Raw genomic sequence first — 19,553 nt, 5'->3', positions numbered from 1 at the left:
AACAAATTTTTGTAATCAGCATTTTTTACACTTAACAACGTTTCAGTTATTCCCATAATATACAAATTCTTTGGTTTGAACAGGGCTCTAAAGTTATCCATTTTATTTCTTATACTTCTAGCATTACAATAATGAAATTTTAGCTTACCATTAAAACTATTTTTGTACTTTATTGTTACATCTCATTTTCTTTCATTATTCTTTCTCTCACCATTGTCTGGTCTGAGTTTAAAATTCCCCATACAGTTGAGTTAGTAACTTTTGCAAGCCCTATTTAAATGTAAATCATCCATCCCCAGAAGTTCCTTTATCCAAGTGAACTGAGCTCTAAAATTCAAACAGCCAATCTCTTTGTCCTTACATATTGTTCCAAGTTTAGCATTCAGTTTTAGTGACCAACTTATAATTTCATCCCCACTGTTAAGTCTTGGCAGTATCTCTGACAGAAGTTATTAAGGTCTCCTTCTTTGAATGTCTTTATTAATGCTTTGATCTCAATATTAAGCTCTTTTCTGTCATTCTCTACATCTTTAGCTCTGAGAAATACTGCCTCACTGGTAGCAACCTTTACAATATTACTTGCTCTGTCAGTTTTATCCTCAACCTCCATCGTGTATAGCATAAACTAATTCTTTTCTTTCTATGTACCACACAGACTGTTCTATCTATATGTTGTTCTAGAAAATCACCTGGAACAACGGACTCAATTTATTTTTCATTTTCATTCCTATCTGTCCCATTTATAACTCTTTACTTTTCTAGTTCCTCATCTTCAGAAGCTGTACTTTAGACCAATGTTCTTGTATTCCACTTAATAAAACACCATTGGAATCCAGTAGAAACCATCCTTTTGTTTATCATACTTTTTCTTGCATTTGGAGAAAATGTATGAGGGAAAAAAAAAGCATTTGTTGTTTCATCATCTTACATCCCACAGAGAGAAAAATACAAGAACAGTAAGTTAGTAAGTGTCTGATCAATCTCTTCATTTTGAGAAAGGACAAAAAGAGTGTAACAGACTATTACAGTATCATGGTTGACAGCTTCAGGCTCATATCTTTTTTCATTTGATTTTATTCTTTTATTGTGTTTTGAGCCATGAGAAAGTAGCATAACAAAGCTGTAAATCATTCAGTGATAGCTTAATGTAAGTTACAGTAAAGGAGATATCTATTTACATCATATAGTTGCAGCCCACTTGCAGTTCTTAGAAATAATGTTTTGTTTTGTTTTTATTTAATATTTTTCATTTAAATTATTTTATGTAAGTTAATAATATTTACATTTACATAGGAAATAAGAAATTTTTCACTTCAACTGTGAGAGCTTTGAACTTGATTATGTGGTTTAGTAAGCCTGTTTTTTTTTTCTCACAGTGTTGATTGTCCAAAAAATAGTTAATGTTGCTTTCTAACATGCATTTTAGGGAGAAAAAAGATCAGACACTAAATTTGAATATCAAAAAACTTAAAATTTATGTGGCCTTCTCTCTAACCAATAAAAAATGAACTCATGGATATAGAGAAGATGCAAGGGAAATGGTTGAACTTGCCTCACATAAGAATCAAGAAACTACTAGGAAGATGTCAAAGACTTGGAAGTTTGGAGGAAAGAAGATGGGTGAAAGGATGAGAAAAAAAAATGAAGCAGGAACAAACCTTAAGAAAGAATGTGTACATCTAAGGGTTGATGATGAGAGTCTCCATAGTCCATCATGTGGAGGGAGAATGATAAGTAAAAGCAACAGGATGTATAACAAAACTGAGAGTCACCCCCAGGAGACTCCCAAGGTCTAGTAGGCAACCAGAACATTTGAGGTTTAATGAAATAGGAAACCAGGGAATCAAAGAAGAATTGTTGGTGACATACCAAAGAATTGAGAACAACCCTAAAGAATGATGCAATGAGAAAAATAAAAAGACTTAGGTCAAGGAGAGAATAGGAATAAAGCTGAGCACTAAAAAGGAAAGCATCCAGATTTTGAGGTTCCAAGTCAAAGTAAATAAAGAAGAGGAAGAAATATAAGCCAACGTGAGAAAATATAATATGTTTTCAAGAAAAATATCTGGGTTGCTAATAAGAACCATGGAAAAGAAGTGAAGTGTAGAGATATAACAAAGATATAATGGTAAGATGAAGATGAGCAGATTCCAGGTAAGAGAGTGTCAAAGAAGAAAATGAAGTGCTTCAAGCAGCAGAAGAAGGACTACAAGAGATTGGAATTCAAAAAAACATAGAAGTTGTGATCTTAGGTCTGAGAAAAGAAGTCCCAAGTACAAGGAGGACCAGGAAGACATTGATCAAAATCAAGCTGGACAAAAGGAGACCATCAAAATAAAGCAACCAAATAGTATTTATGATATACAAGCAGAACACATACCTCAGCTATAAGTATTGCAAACAGAAAAGGAGGTATTTGTTTCTCAACAGAAAGAAAAGAACCAAAATAATATATTAGAGGTGTAAAAACTAACTAAAATTATTAGCAGGCAAGGCAGACTCCACAGAAGAAGTAGACATAAGGCATCAAACTGCTTAATTCATAATAGCAGTAATCTTCTGGTTGAAAAATACCATCAGTAAACATGCTGTCATGCTATGGTTTATCACAGCTATGTAAGATTTTATGAATTGGTATTACCACATTACATGTAGTACTTTGCCATGTATGTATTGAAATCTAGAACCTATCACGTAGCAGCTATTTCTGTCACTAAGTAAGCTAAAGGAATAACTCTTTAAGTATCTGATCCATGAAGAAATAAGGTGTTGCCAGTTCCCATTGAATGAGTTGGAGAAAATTCTTGAAGAGAAATATCTGGGTTTCAGTTTTTTATGGATTTTTTGTTGTAAGTAGCATTAAAAATAAATGTGGTGGGTAGGGAAATAAAGTTACAATAAGGTGGATGTAATGAAAGTGCAACAAAGACAGAAGTAATACAACACTAAATAAAGAAAAGCAGTTGACACAGTGATTTTTTTTTGTAGAAACTAAAACTTGTTTTTGTGTTTGTTTATGAATTACAAAATAAAAATGCAGTAAAGTATAATATACTGTTTTAAAGGCTTGTACGGAACATTAAAAATCTCAAAAATGTTTGAATTTGATATAGACCAATTCAAGGATCTGAAAGCACTTGAATATTCTTTAATGTTTCTCTAACTTTTATTGTCATATCTATCACACAAGTCCAAAAAATTGCACATACTTATATAATTGAAATTTCCTACCCAAAATATAATTAACCCTTTAACTGCACCTGCTTTGAATGCTCATGGAATTTTTTGTGAGCCATACACTGTACAATACTATTTTCCAATACTGAAAATACATTTGCAATAAATTTTTATCTTCTCTCACATTTATAGCTATTCTTGTTTAGTGCTACCTCTGTATGCAAAATGTTTTTGCTTACCACAAGCCCTGAATTTCCACAGTCAGTCTGATTCAACTCTACCAGGCATGTAAATCGTCATGCAACAGTTCTTCACCAATAGGAGTGCAACACACCGTCCTAATGTATGAAACTTTCTCTGTTTGATTCTACCAAACTATTGCTTCAAAATTAGGTAGAAATGAAGAAAACACTGGTTCTTGACAGAGAGGAACAAAGGAAAGTATAAGAAAAGTTAAGTACCTATTGGAAATATATTTTCAGCATAGGAAAGTACATACTTCTGATATGGTCTATTACCTCTTCTTACATTCATAACTATAATCCCACATTAAACAGCCAGAGAGAGTGATACAAATAAATATCTTTTTAAAATGTCCAAAGAAGATGCATGAAGTGTAATTCACGCTGGGAGAGGAACATGTAGGCTACCATACCACCTCCATACCAGATATACTATGTACCCAGTGTGGAAATAGGTGTCACATACGTGGTAGAAAAGTAGGAGGAACACAATTGAAAGGGAGAGAAAACCCAGGTTAGCTCGAATCCAAATTAAAATATACAAGAATATAAATCCTGATGAAGAAAGACTGTAGAAGAACCATTAACAGACAGGAATGTGGAGAAAACTGAAGTGGTGGAGTGGTTAGGGTGCAACAAACCATATTCACCCAGTCAACTCCAGTCCATAACCAAGTGGCATTGGGATTGTACTTCTGATCCATTGTAGGAGGAGGGTCCACACTGCCTTTACCTCAAGTTGAGTGGAATGGAATTATATAATTTTAAAAGCAATCTACTAAACAGGGCACATGTGTACAAATCCACAACCACCCATGTATCCAGGAACTCAACACTCGAATGATGATATGAAGGGATGTTCCAATGTAGCAGTTCATACTAAACCAAATCCATCCTATCAGTGTAACAGCAGCCTTAGGCATAGAGAAAAAAACTCTTGAGGTGGAGTGCTGAAAAGAGAATCCTCACTCCAAACATCATCAACCTCTGGATAGAACTATGCAGAAGTTGGAATGCATGTGTGTGTACAACATAAACCCCCAGTTTAAAACTCAAACAAAATTGAACCATTATAAAGGAACACCTTTACATCTATATTAATTAATAATCTAACATCTAACTGCAACACCCCCTACATTCTCATACCCATTAACACTTTAGTACTTAAGACATGTGCTTGGCAATGGTCAATTTTAATACTCACATCAGCTATCTTTAGAATACAAAAATAGTTTCAACAGAACAAAGACAAGATCAAAAACAAATGAACACCCAACATTATGTGTAATGGTTCTAGTGCAGAATTCATTAATACTTAGATTATATATATCAACAATCATTCCCTTCTAAATATATTCAAGAGAGATAAACTTTCAAATCAGTGATGTTGAGAAAACCCACTTGTAGAGAAATATATATGCAAAAATGGCTCTTCTATGTAAAATATTTTCTCAACCCAAACGATCCGTTTTTGCATATAAACTTTCAAATTATTCTAACTTCTACAAAACCTTAGTACCAGCTATTACAATGAATGTGATTTCACCAAACAAGTATAAGCTGTATAGAACATTCCTTGGAGTATGTAACCTTTGTGCAAGATAAGCAATTAATACAAGTGTATGATCTTTCTTTTTTCAGCTTATAATGATGCAGGAACTAAACTGCATGAAAATATAGAAACCTATTGCAGTGTGTCTTGAGTAGATATATCCTATCCCAGTTATAGAATACCATGCTATATTTCTAACTTTAACATTTGCTCTCTACTCAACACCAATGATTATTGCACATGATAATACCAAATTTACACCAAAGTGTATGCATACATTTAAGGACCAGAACAAACATCTGCAATCATTAATTTCAAATACTTTAAAGTGTAACTTGGATCTTCAATTTACATGGTCATTATTATTGCACATCTTACAGACAGCACTGTGAGATTTAATAGGAGGGATCATTCTTGTTGGTGTACGTCATTGCTAAGAATCATTTCATTTAGTATGTAAAATGTACAGTAGAACTTGGTAGAATTTGATGCATTGCTTTTGAAGAGTAATGGGTCTTATAATTACTTCTTCAAATTGTGTGAACGTATAGACTTGTTTTGGACCACATCAATACTGATAACAAAACAGGTGTTTTTTTCTTACTTCACAGAACTTATAACTGTTAATTAAAAAATGAAATCCTAACTTCAATTAGAAATAGTTCAGACTAGAATAAGTTGAATTTATTTCATCAAGCACATTTCAGGGAAAGTTTTATGGAAGCATCATGAATAAATATATTTTTATATTTCAGTAGCCTTAAAAAGGTTTTTCCATTCATTTAACAACTTTTTATTTCTTCAGTTTACACAAAGTCTTTGTGTCACATTGCTGAAGTAGTTGGTGGACCTTTGCTTCAAGTTCTGGAGAGTCGTCTTTCTGAAAATAAACGGAAAATGATGCTTCTTCAGAAAGAACGTGAACAACTAGAACAAGAATTGAAACAACTTTCAATTGAATCTTCTTAAGTCTGCATAATAAGTTTTAAAATAAAAACAAATGAAGTGTGATATTTACTATTTACTGTGTTTGGAAAAATCATTAAAATGCTGTGTACTTTAATGGAAAACTAAAGTGTACAAATAAACAGATACTGTAATTTTAATAAAACCTTCTCTGCTATCTTGGTGTAAGATTTTTAAATGTGCATTATAGAAACCTATTTTAAATAAGTAAACAAATGTACACTTTGTTCATTAAATAATGATGTTTCTTGTTTACTTAAAAAATACATCATTTTGTTACAGGCAACTTTCCAGATAAGAATTTTATAATGGTTCTATTAATAAAAACTCTGTTGAAGGTATGCTATAAAGAAGATAGCATGCATTGTCAAAATTAACTTCCTTTGCATGCAAGTTTACCTATTTAACTTTAGGTTATTGACTCTATTGGCTCTTTAAAGATTTATTTTATAAACCATTTGTCCACCAAATTACTTGCATATTTATGTCCATGTTGGTTACATGGTCCCTAATAATACGAGTTCAACATAAATTTAAAAATAAATACTATCAGTATAGATTTATCCAGCTAAATTTACTTAAACATTTATTATTTTAAGATAATTATTGTTAGGAAGAGACTTGTCTTTAAATATCTAAGCAAACAAGAATAAATGTTTCATGTTCTTACATCACTATTTAAAATATTTGCATGGCATTACTTAAAATCTTTGACATTCACGTTTTCTTGTGAAAGAGTAGCTAATTATTCTTTTAAGTAGTGTGTGAATGTTTTACAAAATGTTATTAAATTACAAGCAGGATACCACCGATATGCTAATTTCGCAATTGTAGTTTTACTATGCTTACCAATATTAAATAATTCATCAAATTAGTTTGACTCTTATTTTCAATTTCTAAACAACAATTACTACTTCTCCATGTGTCAGTATAATGATTAGTCAGCAATAATTGGTATTGTATACCATCAAACTTAGAAATTAAACAAAGAAGTTCAATTTAAACAACAATTACGAGTTTATACTATATATACCAGATATTAACTATGTAAATTGAGGTATTTTTCTTTTAAATTATTAATTTGTCTTCTTAGAAGGTGTAATAATAATATTGTTTAGAAAACTTCATTGTAATAATTTTCGATAAGATAGATTGGTCAAAGAGCATTACCTTCATTATTGAAATGGTTCAGATGTAGTGTGTTGCATTGTATTTGTTTGAAGTATTTAAGGCACAGGAGATACTTAAGTAATAAAAATGATGAAAATTGCACCTTGGGCAATCCTTATTTTTTAACAAGCTCATCACATTAATCTATTCCATAGTACAGTGTAAGCACTTTCACAGAATGGGGCAATAATTGTAAACATTTTCTTTAGAGATTTTTACAGTTGTGAAGAGTATAATGTTACTCAAGACTGACACTGTTGTAGTAATTATTAATTGATGACAATTTTTATTTGTCCATGATGGTTTGGTGAATGAAATGATAATCGGTCAAAATGCTGCACAGTACACATTATTTTATTTTCACCTTTTCTTGACCTCAAAATATACAGTGGTAGGATTTTTTTGAACAGTAAATAAGTTTTAATGTTTGTTTATATTGAAAATATGTACTCTTCAGTAAGTTCAGTCATTATAGGTTATATTTAGTAGATATTTAAAGTTATTGTCTTCAAAATTAATACGTGATAAAATCATATTTTGTGTTACATCCTCATATTTTGAGATATATAAAGATTTTATTTAAAAACTTCGATACAATTAAAATGCTTAACGCACTTTTATTTTAACTGACCTTGTGTACTGGTTCAATTTTGTTATAATTGTTTATTTTTTAGAGTGAATCTGTTATTTCCAAAAAAAAGAATTTTAGAAATCAATTCAGATTTTTAGTGTTTTTCTCATGTTATTTATACAACACATTTTCACAACTTTCTTTATGAAGTTTAAAACAATCTAACTATTCCATACTTTCATTGACGAAAATAAGTAAAATTAAGGCCAGGCATGAGCAAGATGTCAAGGTGCTCCACTTATACTCTGCTGGTCAGGGGTTTGAATCCCCTTCTCACCAAACATGCTCTCTCTCAAAAGTGAAATTGACCAGAACTGCTCTAAGCAAAGTAACATCTTCAGGAGAATAATGATCAAAGGACAGTGGAAAGAGAAGAACCATAATGCAAGAATCTCCAACATAGATGCAATAATGAGAACATAACTGAGGGAGGAATACAGACATCTGTAATACCTGTCTGAGAATTTATGTTGATTATTTTTGTTAAGATTTAAGGTTTGGAAAGCAGTGTTTTCTCCTACTGTTTTTTTTCTTTTTGCATAATGGATGGAAAGCATGCAAAGTAATTTTCATGTTAAGATTTAAAATACTTTTATGCATCAGAAAATTTGCAAATTTCACGTGCAGAAACCTAATAACGTCGAGATACTTATCAAATGTTGCTTAAGAAAACCTTTTTATTTTGTTATTTTCACTAACGAGGCTCTGTACGGGCTCACCCCATTTGACTGCTCTCGTAATCACCATGAAAAATTAGGAAATAAATATACAGGGTCTGGACAAAAAGAAAAAAGTGACCCCCTCAACATTTTAATTTCTTATATCTTTATTTTTTACCAGAAAACAGAAATATATGTAAACCTCTGTTTTTAGAATGAACTCGACGTGATATGTTCAAATATGATCCCAAATCCTAATTTCAAAACTGGCTTTCGTAATTAACTGAACTTTACGTGAGTTTAATTACATTTTCTTATAAGTGTTGTGCACTTAATGTAGTTTCTTAGATCTAATTATCCTACAAAATTATTAAACAAGTTCCCCCGATATTATGAATTCGTTAAAAATATCTTAGAAGCAAGAGAATTGGTGTTATAGAATGGTCAGGCCAATCACCTAATATCAATCCGATTGAGAATATTTAGGCTGAGCTAAACCGATTAACGAAAGATCGCAAGTGAAACACAGAAGACGAAATTATTGCTGCAGTACTCAAAGAAGGGTAGTAGTCATTCACTCAAGAATATCTGCACTAAATCGATGAAAGCATGCCACATCGATGTGAAGTTGTATTGAAATCCAAGGAAAGGCCAACAATGTAATTACAGTGTCTTAGTTCTAATATAACTGATAGGTTTTATCTTTCAACTCCTAATCAAACCAATGCACTGAATGTTTGTCAGTAATCTATGAACTCGACTTATCAGTGTACCCCATGTACTTTTACGTGGCTCATGTCTTTTGTGGCTCAAACATTAGAGAATCAACTTGCCAGAGTATCAAGTATATGAAATACAGACAATAAAAGCTGAACCAGTGCTGCATTCAACATACCACGTGACATACAAAAAATCGATGTTTAAGTGTTTTTAACATTTATTTTTAAATTAAGTAATTAAATAATGTATCATACGAAAGCTTGAATTATTATCTACAGTTCGATCCCAAACGTAATAACATAAGTTCATAAAAGTTGCTCAATACAATTTTAAAAGTGAATCAATTAACGTAATGACATGACCTTCGTCTTGTGATCGATTTGGAAAGTTTGTTTTGAATTAAGCACAAAGCTACACAATGGGCTATCTGTGCTCTGCTCACCACGGGTATCGAAACCCGATTTTTTGTGTGTAAGTCCGCAGACATACCGCTGTGCCACTGGGGAGCAAGATTTGGAAAGAGTTATAGCAATTCTGGAAATAAGCAATGATCCAAACTTTCCATTAAAATTTTAATTTTCTTCTTACTTATTATTTAGTTAATTGATGTTTGTCTATATGTTTCCTATAAAGACTGTTTCTGCTTTACCCACAGTGGGTATTGAAACCTGATTTCTACTGGTATAAGTCTGCAGACTATCACTGTGCTGGTGGGAAGTGTTAATTGTTGAAAAATCTCTTAAGTTCAGGTAATATGCTCCATATATCTTACACCATTCAGATAGATTTCCTCAAAACACTAGATGACGTTTCACGTCAGAAAATGTACTTAGTGGTATGAAAAGCAAAGATTCACGACAACCTTTCATCATTGACTTTTAGAGTTACATGATCATCCGAACTGTCAATAATCGAATGGTAATTTCACAATACAATACGTATACCATATCTCAATACCACTTGATATAGCATGGAATACAACTTTCTTTCAGTTTGTAATTGTACAGAACAGTTGCGATGTTATTAATCAATGATCAAGTAACAGTTACGAAATGTAGTTCGTACATTTCACCAGAGCTTTTTACACTGTGGTTCTAAATGCAAGAAATGCTACTTTATTTAAATCATTGGTTGCAGGAATCAAGGACTGTTTTCACTTCAAGTGGTCACTGCACAATACAGTTCCTCATATTCTCATTCGTAGGCTTTGAAAATAAGTGGTTGCGACATCCTTTCAATTAGCAATGTTTGATCACCTGACTGTTATAGCTGATGGTGATTAAACGTTGTCGAAAGACGAATGTTTATTGTGTAATGAAGGTATCTGTCTTACGTATTCAACCCATCTCCAAACTGTGTAAGTACTAATTGTATGGCGATAATGTACAGCGATATGGTACTAGTATCATAAAATCGAAATATGATTTGCGCATCTTCAGCTTTCAGTAAAGATTATCAGTCTTTTGTCCAGAAAAAAAAAAATCAGTATGTGGGATGAGGTATTTTGCTAAAATTTAATGATTCAATAAAAGAAGATAACTATTGAGTACTACATCTTGTCTTCGTTTCTTTGGTCAGAAACATTACATGCCAAGTAAAATAACAAGTTAACGACAAAAAATAGATATACAGCTATTAACTTTTTATTTTATTTTAATTTTCTTTCTAGTTGTCCTTTAGTTGATCAAACCTAAAAATTTGAAAAAGCACCTTAAAGTGTGAAGTATTTAAATAAGAAAAAATTTAGTAATATAGATAATAAATTACAGTCAACACTGTCAAGCTATTTAAAAAGCGTTAGTAAAACTTTTGTATTTAGATACATATTGTATTGCGGCACCAATATCTAGACATGTATTGGATTGGCTAGTATGATAAGATACGCACCCCTAAACAACACAGATATATATTAATCTCAATATCAATCTCAAAGTGATAAATTTCCTTTAAATTTATAGGTGTCTTGGGTATCGGATAGCAGCTGGAAATCTAATAGTTTTACGGGATTATTCAAAAAATATGTAATCAAAAATATGTATTTCTATTTTTGTGTTGAGATTTGGTCGTTGAAAACCTAGGAGTGTCAGATGCATTTGACCTCTTCCTGCCTTCTGCACACATATTGTTAGTTTCTGAGTAATGTTATTATAAGTATTACATGAGGATTAGAGCTAATTACGTGCACTTACTCTGACCACTTGTAAGCCGTGTTTGTGTAGGTAAGCATGGTACATTATATGCATAAACCACAGTATCGCTTCCTTTGGATGACATGAAGTTCTACACTTCAAAAACGTTTCCACTAGTATTTTAGCATTCCACATAAATTTTAGGTTAGAATGAAACCGTTTATATATGCCCAAGAATGTTTTCAAGATAACATAAATAATATTAGATTTAGATGTCTAGTAATCAGGTGCTCTCTTTTATTTCAATATAAATATTCACTGGAGGCAGATGTTTAGGACTATCATAATCATGTATACAGTATATATTTAGTTCGTATAATAAGCTGTTTTTCCCAATTTTTCGCGAAGTAGTTTAGTGTACTATATAGGAGTTTATCGTAAGTGTTTCCATGTTTCAGTATTTGTGTTTTGATTTAGGAACTTTAAATGCTGTTGTGGGTAGTGATTTTTGTATGGTTTATAGCAGTGGTGCACAAACTTTTTTAGTCAGGGGCCACAAACAGACTTCTCGTAACCATTGGGGGCCACAAAAAAGTGAAAATTAAAATCGTCCCACAGTTGTTTCACACAAAATGGACATCAAATTTAAGAACATACAAATAACGATAACATTAAAGAGTTTGCACATTATTCTAAGAAATGTTATGATACGTCAACTGTCACAATGTCAGTGCAATGAATGGTGCTGCATGTCATCTACGAGCTTAGAAATGTCCAGCTTGATGTTTGACGTTGAAAGACGCAAGACTGCTTCCAGATGATCATCAGTCAGCTGATTGCGAGTGTTGTTTTTGTTTAGTTTCATGTGCGAGAAAGCCTGTTCGCAGCAGTATGTGCTGCCAAACATGCTGGTGTGGACAAGTACATTCTCTTTCAGATTAGTAAATGTATCAGGCAACGTTTTGTAAAAGTCAAGCAAACTGTTTTCTCGGTAAATAGCACGCAGTTCATCAGATGCATGGAGATCAGTAAGTTCGAGCTGACATCCTGCTGACAAGTCATCCACTAACACACTGAACGGATCGGTAAAAAGTTTCATCAACAATCTGCATTGGTCAAAGTCATGAAACCATGAGCTGAAGGATTAAATCAAGGTATCTGGCTTCCCAACATAAACCTGTGTGTCAATGTCCTGATTCTTCTGTAGCTGTAACTGACAAGTGAGAAAGTGCACAAAGTTGCCTGATGCTGCTTGCTACCAGAACAACTGCAACTTTGTCCTGAAAGCTGAGACGAGATTTTTGCCTGATTTTAGTAAACTATTAAGCAGTATATCAGTTAGTGTTTATATAGTGAACTATGTAGTAGTATATCAGTGTTTATATAGTGACCTATGTAGCAGTATATCAGTTATTTTTTATATAGTGAACTATCTAGTAGTATATCAGGTAGTGTTTATATAGTGAGGTATATAGTGGTATATCAGTGTTTATATAGTGAACTATATGGCAGTATATCAGTTAGTGTTTATATAGTGAGGTATATAGTGGTATATCAGTGTTTATATAGTGAACTATATGGCAGTATATCAGTTAGTGTTTATATTGTGAAATATATTGGGGTGTATCAGTTAGTGTTGATATATTGAAATATTTAGCAGTATATCAGTTATTGTTTATATAGTGAACTATGTAGTGGTATATCAGTTGGTGTTTATATAGTGAAGTATGTGGTAGTATATCAGGTACTGTTTATATAGTGAAGTATGTGGTAGTATATCAGGTAGTATTTATATAGTGAAGTATATGGTAGTATATCAGGTACTGTTTATATAGTGAAGTATGTAGTGGTATATCAGTGTTTATATAGTGAACTATTAAGCAGTATATCAACTAGTGTTTATATAGTGAACTATGTAGTAGTATATCAGTGTTTCTATAGTGACCTATGTAGCAGTGTATCAGTTAGTGTTTCTATAGTGAACTATCTAGCAGTACATCAATTAATGTTTCTATAGTGAACTATGTAGCTGTATACAGTGAACTACACAGCAGTATATCACTTTGTGTTTATATAGTGAACTATGTAGCTGTATACAGTATACTGTATACTTTTAGTATGTTGTCGGCTGTTGCTCCACTAGTTTTGCCAGTTAGACCTCTAATACAATTTGTTCATTGTCATATTTTAGTTTTGATATTATTTAAATAATTTAACCATGTCAGTTTCAAATAATATGTTAATCTTAAGAATTTAGCAGTTGTAGCAGTATGAAGGAGTGTTTCATTCATATATAGTTTCAGTTGTTCTTTTTTTACGTTTGGTTAATTTGGCTAACATTATTAGTTGGTCTTTTTGGTATGTTAATTTTAATTCTGTATTTTTGGTAATATTTACTTATTTTGCTTACTTAGAGTTGTTATTTTGTAGCTGATGTAGATGGTGTGGGGACACTTTTCCAGACAGCTACATCATCGACAAACTGTGATGAGTGTCCATGATTTGAATCTTTCAGAGGCATGTTATTTACATACATGATGAAGAGGATAGAACTAACTACCCCTCCGTGAAGGACGATTGTCTCCGAATTATATAACTCAGATAAGGTTCTCTCAAAAGTTATTGTTCGTTTTCCATTTTTCAATAAGTTTAATAGCTAGCGAATTATAACGCGCGGCGGCTCCATTTCTGCCATTCTGAACTCAAGACCGTTGTGCCATAGTATGTCGAAGGCTCTTTCGATATCGGGAAAGCATGCAATGGTGCATTCTTTTTTGTTGAAACTATCTACTGTGGGTTCATTTAGTCTAACTAAATTATTGGTTGTTTGCCTGAATTTTTTAAATCCATTTTGTATTTCAAGCAATTGTGTTGTTATCCCCACAAATGTGGAGAGTCTATTTCTAATTATTTATTCTATACTTTTGCCTACACAGCTTAACTGGCTGATTGGACAGCATCTATTTGGTTTATTGGTCAGCTTTCCTGCTCTATGAAATATTAATACATTTATACACCTCCAGAAACTTGTATATATATCTTGAGTTCAGGGATAAATTAAAGATTGCTCTTAGATGTTCAAATAATTTCGGAGTGCCCTTCTTGAGGAGGATGACTTGTATGTCATCATCTCCTGGAGCTTTCTATTTTGTGTTACTTTAATTGCTACCTAGAGTTCTTGTTCAGTTATTTTCTTCATCATCATATTTTGTTGCGTAGTCATCTTTAGTATTATTATCTGTTGTATTTGTGTTGTTGATGCCAACTGAGAAATGTGGTTTGAATATTTCTACATTATTTGTTGCATAGTTGTTTACTTTATTGTAACAGTGTGTATTCATGTCCGGTTCATGATTTGTTTTGAACGTGTTTTGTATGTATTGTTTGAAGCCTTCAACTTTTCACGAGTTTGCATGTGTTATTGTGTTGTTGTATTCTAATGGGAGATATTTTCTTTTTGCTTTACCTCGATTTGAGAATCTTTTTAAATTTGACCAGAATTGTTGTGGTTCTGTCTTTGTCCCATTTTTTCTTGTTTTAAAAGTTTAACATCTGTGTATATTGCTCTCTAGTGCCACAGGGATGTGTCTGTGGACTTGCAACGTTAGAAACTGGTTTTGACACCCGTGGTGGGCAAAGTAGCTTTGTGCTTAATTCCAAATACTCTGATAATTTTTTTCTGTTTTTTTTTATTGCTTAGTTTCTGTTCTTCTTTTTTTTATGAGAGTTATTAGTATTGAATGTGATTTCCATACTTTGCTTGTTGTTGTATATTGGTACAACGGTATTGTTTGTTTGGCACATTTTAAATGCACTCCGTGATTATTTGACAGTACTTGTCTATTTCGGATTGGCCCGTGGCCCGTTATAAGATAATAAATTATGTAGTACTGTTTGATATTCTTTCATATTTGATTTTTGTTTTGTAATTTAACTTTTCTGTTCGGTAGGTTGTATTTTTATAGGGGGTGAGATCGAAGACACACCAAATGAGTAAACGATCGCTTATCAATATGTTTTACCACAATAAATTTTACAAACTTCTAATTCATCCATGTTGTATTAGCTTAAGCAGAGATCAAGTATATTTCTACTGTTGTTTGTATATGATGTGTGCTTTGACGTGGCATAATTCCGGAAGACTATATTGGTGTTAAATATAAATGTTATCAATTTTCTTTCATTTGCATTTGTTGTTTTTCATCTGAAGTTTTTACGTTTGCTGTTTAGGTCTCCTATAAAGATAGAGTAATAGATGTTGTTAAATAAATCTATATCTATTTAGTTTGTTGGAGAACAATAAACCCTTGCTACTGTAACATACGTTTAGTTGTTCGGGAAAACATCTACTGTTATGCATTCATTATTACTGTCAGTTTGTATTTCTGTTACAAACAGGTTTGTTTTGTGTGGTGAGACTATTCCTCTTTTTGTATCCTAGTCGTTTATTTTATATTTTCTGATAGTCGAGTAACAGTATATTTTAAGTCCACTATTTTTATACAATAATGTTTCACTTATTACTACTCTTTCTGGGTTAGTTTGTTTAACTGTGTCTTTGATCTCATATTTCTCGGAAAGAAGTGCACCATAGATATTGAAATGTTGGACAGTAAATTTAAGAAGAGAGTAGGAATCGTATGATTATCTGTGGTAAATGTGATGTGATGTTTGTTTTTGACAATGTTTGTTATAAGTACTATATAAGTTTGTGTTGGTTTTGAATATTCTTCGATGAAGTCTGTGAAGATGTTTTTGATTATGCCAACGAGTATATGCATTTTTTTCCTTTTTAACTCTGTTGTTATTACTTTCCTATGTTTCAGCTGTTTTTATGTTTTGATGGTGGTTGTGGGTCTTATTTTTTATAATGTTTGCTGGTTGTTGTTGTTTTGAGTGTTTATGTATATGTTAGTTCATCTTGATCAGGTGTTAATAGAAGCGATTGTTTTGTTTACTGTTAGTTTTTAATTTTACCTAAGCGTTATTTTATTCGTTTGTAATTTTATATCCTTTGTTGTTTGCTGTGCAATGTTCACCTAAATTGCAGCATTTCGATTTTCTTTGTATTTATTACATAGAGTTACCTCTCTGTTACCAGACATGTTCGAATCTTTGATGATGGAAGCATTTGGTGACTACATTGCTGGTGTTTTTGTTTGTTCTACTTAGTATCTTTGATACCAGAGTATGATCCTGTTGTGTATTTATTTTAATGTGTTATATGTGTTTTTTTTTTATCAACTCTTACTAGATGTGTGGGGTTTTGCAAAAGTTCAGATGCTATTCTTTCAAATTTTATGTATGAGATATTTTGTTCCACTAACGCTTTTTGTATTAGGACATTGACTATAGAATAGTGAACTCCATGTATAAGAAAGATTTTGGTTATGGTTTGTTTCCAGGTAGGTATACCATGATTTGACTTGTTTTGAAGGTGTCTTCCAACTATTCCTCTAGTCAGGTGATTAAGGCACTCGATTCCTAATCTGAGGGTCGAGGGTTCGAATCCTTGTTACGCCAAACATGTTCGCCCCTTCAGCCGTGGGTGGTTATAATATGATGGTAAATCCCACTATTAGTTGGTAGAAGAGTAGCCTAAGAGTTGGCAATGAGTGGTGATGACTAGCTATTTTTCCTCTAGTCTTACACTGCTAAATTAGAGACAGATAGCCCTCCTGAAATATTTTGTGAAAAATTAAAAAACAAAAAATCAAAACCAATTATTCTGTTAATAGTCAGTTAAGATCACATCTTATTGTTCTTGGATAAAGAAGCTGTCTTTGCGTAGATGCTTTATGTTGACTATAGTTGCATTTACTTTGCATCTCATGATTTCTACTGCTAAACGCGGTTGGTTGTAACTTCTGGGTATTACTTCAATAATTAGTGGGTGTTTTAGGTGTAGTGGTAATGTTAGTTTTTTTTTAGATTATGTTTTATTTTGTGGAGTTTCATTTTTGTCATTTTTGAAAAACAAAACACTAATGAAAACCATCTAGATTTGCATTGTTTTGTTCTGCTTTTTGTAGTTTATTTGTTTCCATTTCATTTGATTTTGCTGTATCAACATCCAAGATTTTTTCTGGGTTAGTAACTTTGGTAGCAGCAGATCTCAATACTCGTGTCTTGTCTGTACGAGGGGCCACATGATCTACCTCAGTATGAACAGTTTCTCCTTCTTCTATTTCATTATCAGAGTTTTCTAGTAAATTAGAAAGCCTAATTTTCTTTCTATGCACTTTTCCTTTTTTCCCTCATATTACCTTTTTTGCTTTATTAATAGTAATGGCTTCTTTGCCTCTGATCATAGAGAAAAAGTTGAGGAATTAAAATAATTGTTTGAATCTCAGGTTTCTTTTTGACTACCTAAATTTCTAAGCTTATTAGTTTAAGTTGTTGGTCCACTTGATGCTGAGAGATCTTGCAGTTGTTATTTCGATGCCATGTCGTCGTAATAAGAGAATGCTCAGTCGTGTGCAGTGGGTGGTCCACTTTGTGCTGCAAGTTGTATTTTATTGTGTTTCTTGAGTATGGTGCTTGTCATAGAATCATCTGAGAATATCCTATTGGAAAGAGTACTAGTTTTGCTGGTTAATAGTTTAAGAGCAATGCAATTTTCTGTTACTCTCTATGGTATCTTTCAGTTGTGATCATATTATCTTAAATAATATATCATACCATTGAAAAACACTTGATTAATAATTGGAAGAGATAAGTTTTAAGATATTGTTCTTTTGGGACATAAATGATATGGAAATTAAATTAACTGAAGAATGAGTGTTAACCAACCTCTTTTATTATGATTTAATTAACCAAAGAACCAAAGGTGTTGAGTGTCCTTTTAGGGACAATTTAGTTAATTAACTATTAAATTGATGATTAATTATGTTCTTGTTCAGATATATATTATATGCTTCATGACTGACTAGAAATACTTTCTCTACTTTGTGGTAAGATGATTTAATTATTAATTAATTCGCAAATGAATTACCATTCACTGCCCTTTTTAGGATCGATTAATTAATTAAAGTTAAACATACGTTTCAGGAAGAATTTAATTAATTACAGATAATCAATATGATAAAACATGTATTGTATAAATCACGACTGCCTCTTTTGGTGGCCTGGCATGGCCGAGCGCGTAAGGCGTGCGACTCGTAATCCGAGGGTCGCGGGTTCGCGCCCGCGTCGCGCTAAACATGCTCGTCCTCCCAGCCGTGGGGGTGTATAATATGACGGTCAATCCCACTATTCGTTGGTAAAAGAGTAGCCCAAGAGTTGGCGGTGGGTCGTGATGACTAGCTGCCTTCCCTCTAGTCTCACACTGCTAAATTAGGGACGGCTAGCACAGATAGCTCTCGAGTAGCTTTGTGCGAAATTCCAACACAAACAAAGAAGCCTCTTTTGGTAGCCTAGAAATACATTTTCTACTCTGCGGCACTATTATATAATCATCCACTATGGCTGCCTGTCTGCTGAGGAAATAATTTCAGCTCTCCTTAAGTTAATTACACTCACTTGTGACGCTGCATGGAAGTATAACGACTCTAGCAATGCGTCCCTAAAGACGCGCTCTCTAGCTCAAAATTTAAAACTATGAACTTGTCAGCTTTGATGATATCACACTTATCGCTTCTTTCCCTATGGCAGCCAATCAGTGTGTGCATCCAGAGTACTATCCTTAGTACTCAAATATTATATTTCTATCTCTTCAGGGAAATATACCAATGTGATAAAACATGATTACGTAAATAACTTATTATTAACTTTTTGGCATAACTAAATGTCACTTATAAGACATTTTATGCTTTTTTAATTAATATTGATTGACTTGTAAAGATTTTTTTGTAAACAGTTGTCACATTATTTTTTTGCTTACATTTACATACTACAAGTCTTTTGATACATAACCTGTAATGTTTCATACATTTACATAGTTTGTTGAGTAAATCCATTAAAAATTACGTTTTATTAGCTATAACAGAATATACTTTAACGAAGATATACTCTACACTAGTTATAATGTTTTCAATTATGATGTCAGTAGACTGCTGAAGGAAAAAACAAGGCTTTCACTAAATGGCAGAGATATATAAGCACTCTACCTACAAGAATAATAAGTTTAAGCACTATCAAACCTTGGCCTTGTGAGAATTTTTCACAATGCAGAATTGGTGGTGGGAGAAGAATGAATTCAATTTTTATTTTAACCAATTTTGGTATAATTAAATGTTGCTGTCAATTTATTGTCAGAGAATCTAAGACCGAGAATAGTATTATTACAGCTTTAGTATTGTCTGATGC

The 19,553-nt window shown here is 32.5% G+C and overlaps 1 protein-coding gene across 3 annotated transcripts in view; it reads left to right on the top strand.

Moving 5' to 3' along the window:
- The window catches only part of LOC143225090 (lys-63-specific deubiquitinase BRCC36-like), a 77,065-nt gene extending 69,858 nt beyond the window's left edge, over window positions 1–7,207 (top strand). For all 3 annotated transcript variants that reach the window (XM_076453856.1, XM_076453845.1, XM_076453867.1), the window contains exon 7: window positions 5,777–7,207. In XM_076453856.1, coding sequence (XP_076309971.1) covers window positions 5,777–5,940 — 164 coding nt within the window. In that variant the 3' untranslated portion in view covers window positions 5,941–7,207. The remainder of the gene's footprint in view (window positions 1–5,776) is intronic.
- The last annotated feature ends 12,346 nt before the right edge of the window (window positions 7,208–19,553 follow it).

Source organism: Tachypleus tridentatus, chromosome 1, assembly GCF_004210375.1.
Source record: "Tachypleus tridentatus isolate NWPU-2018 chromosome 1, ASM421037v1, whole genome shotgun sequence".
Classification (NCBI taxonomy): domain Eukaryota; kingdom Metazoa; phylum Arthropoda; class Merostomata; order Xiphosura; family Limulidae; genus Tachypleus; species Tachypleus tridentatus.
The sequence above is the reverse complement of the archived record's forward strand: the minus strand, read 5'-3'. Positions and strand labels throughout refer to the sequence as shown.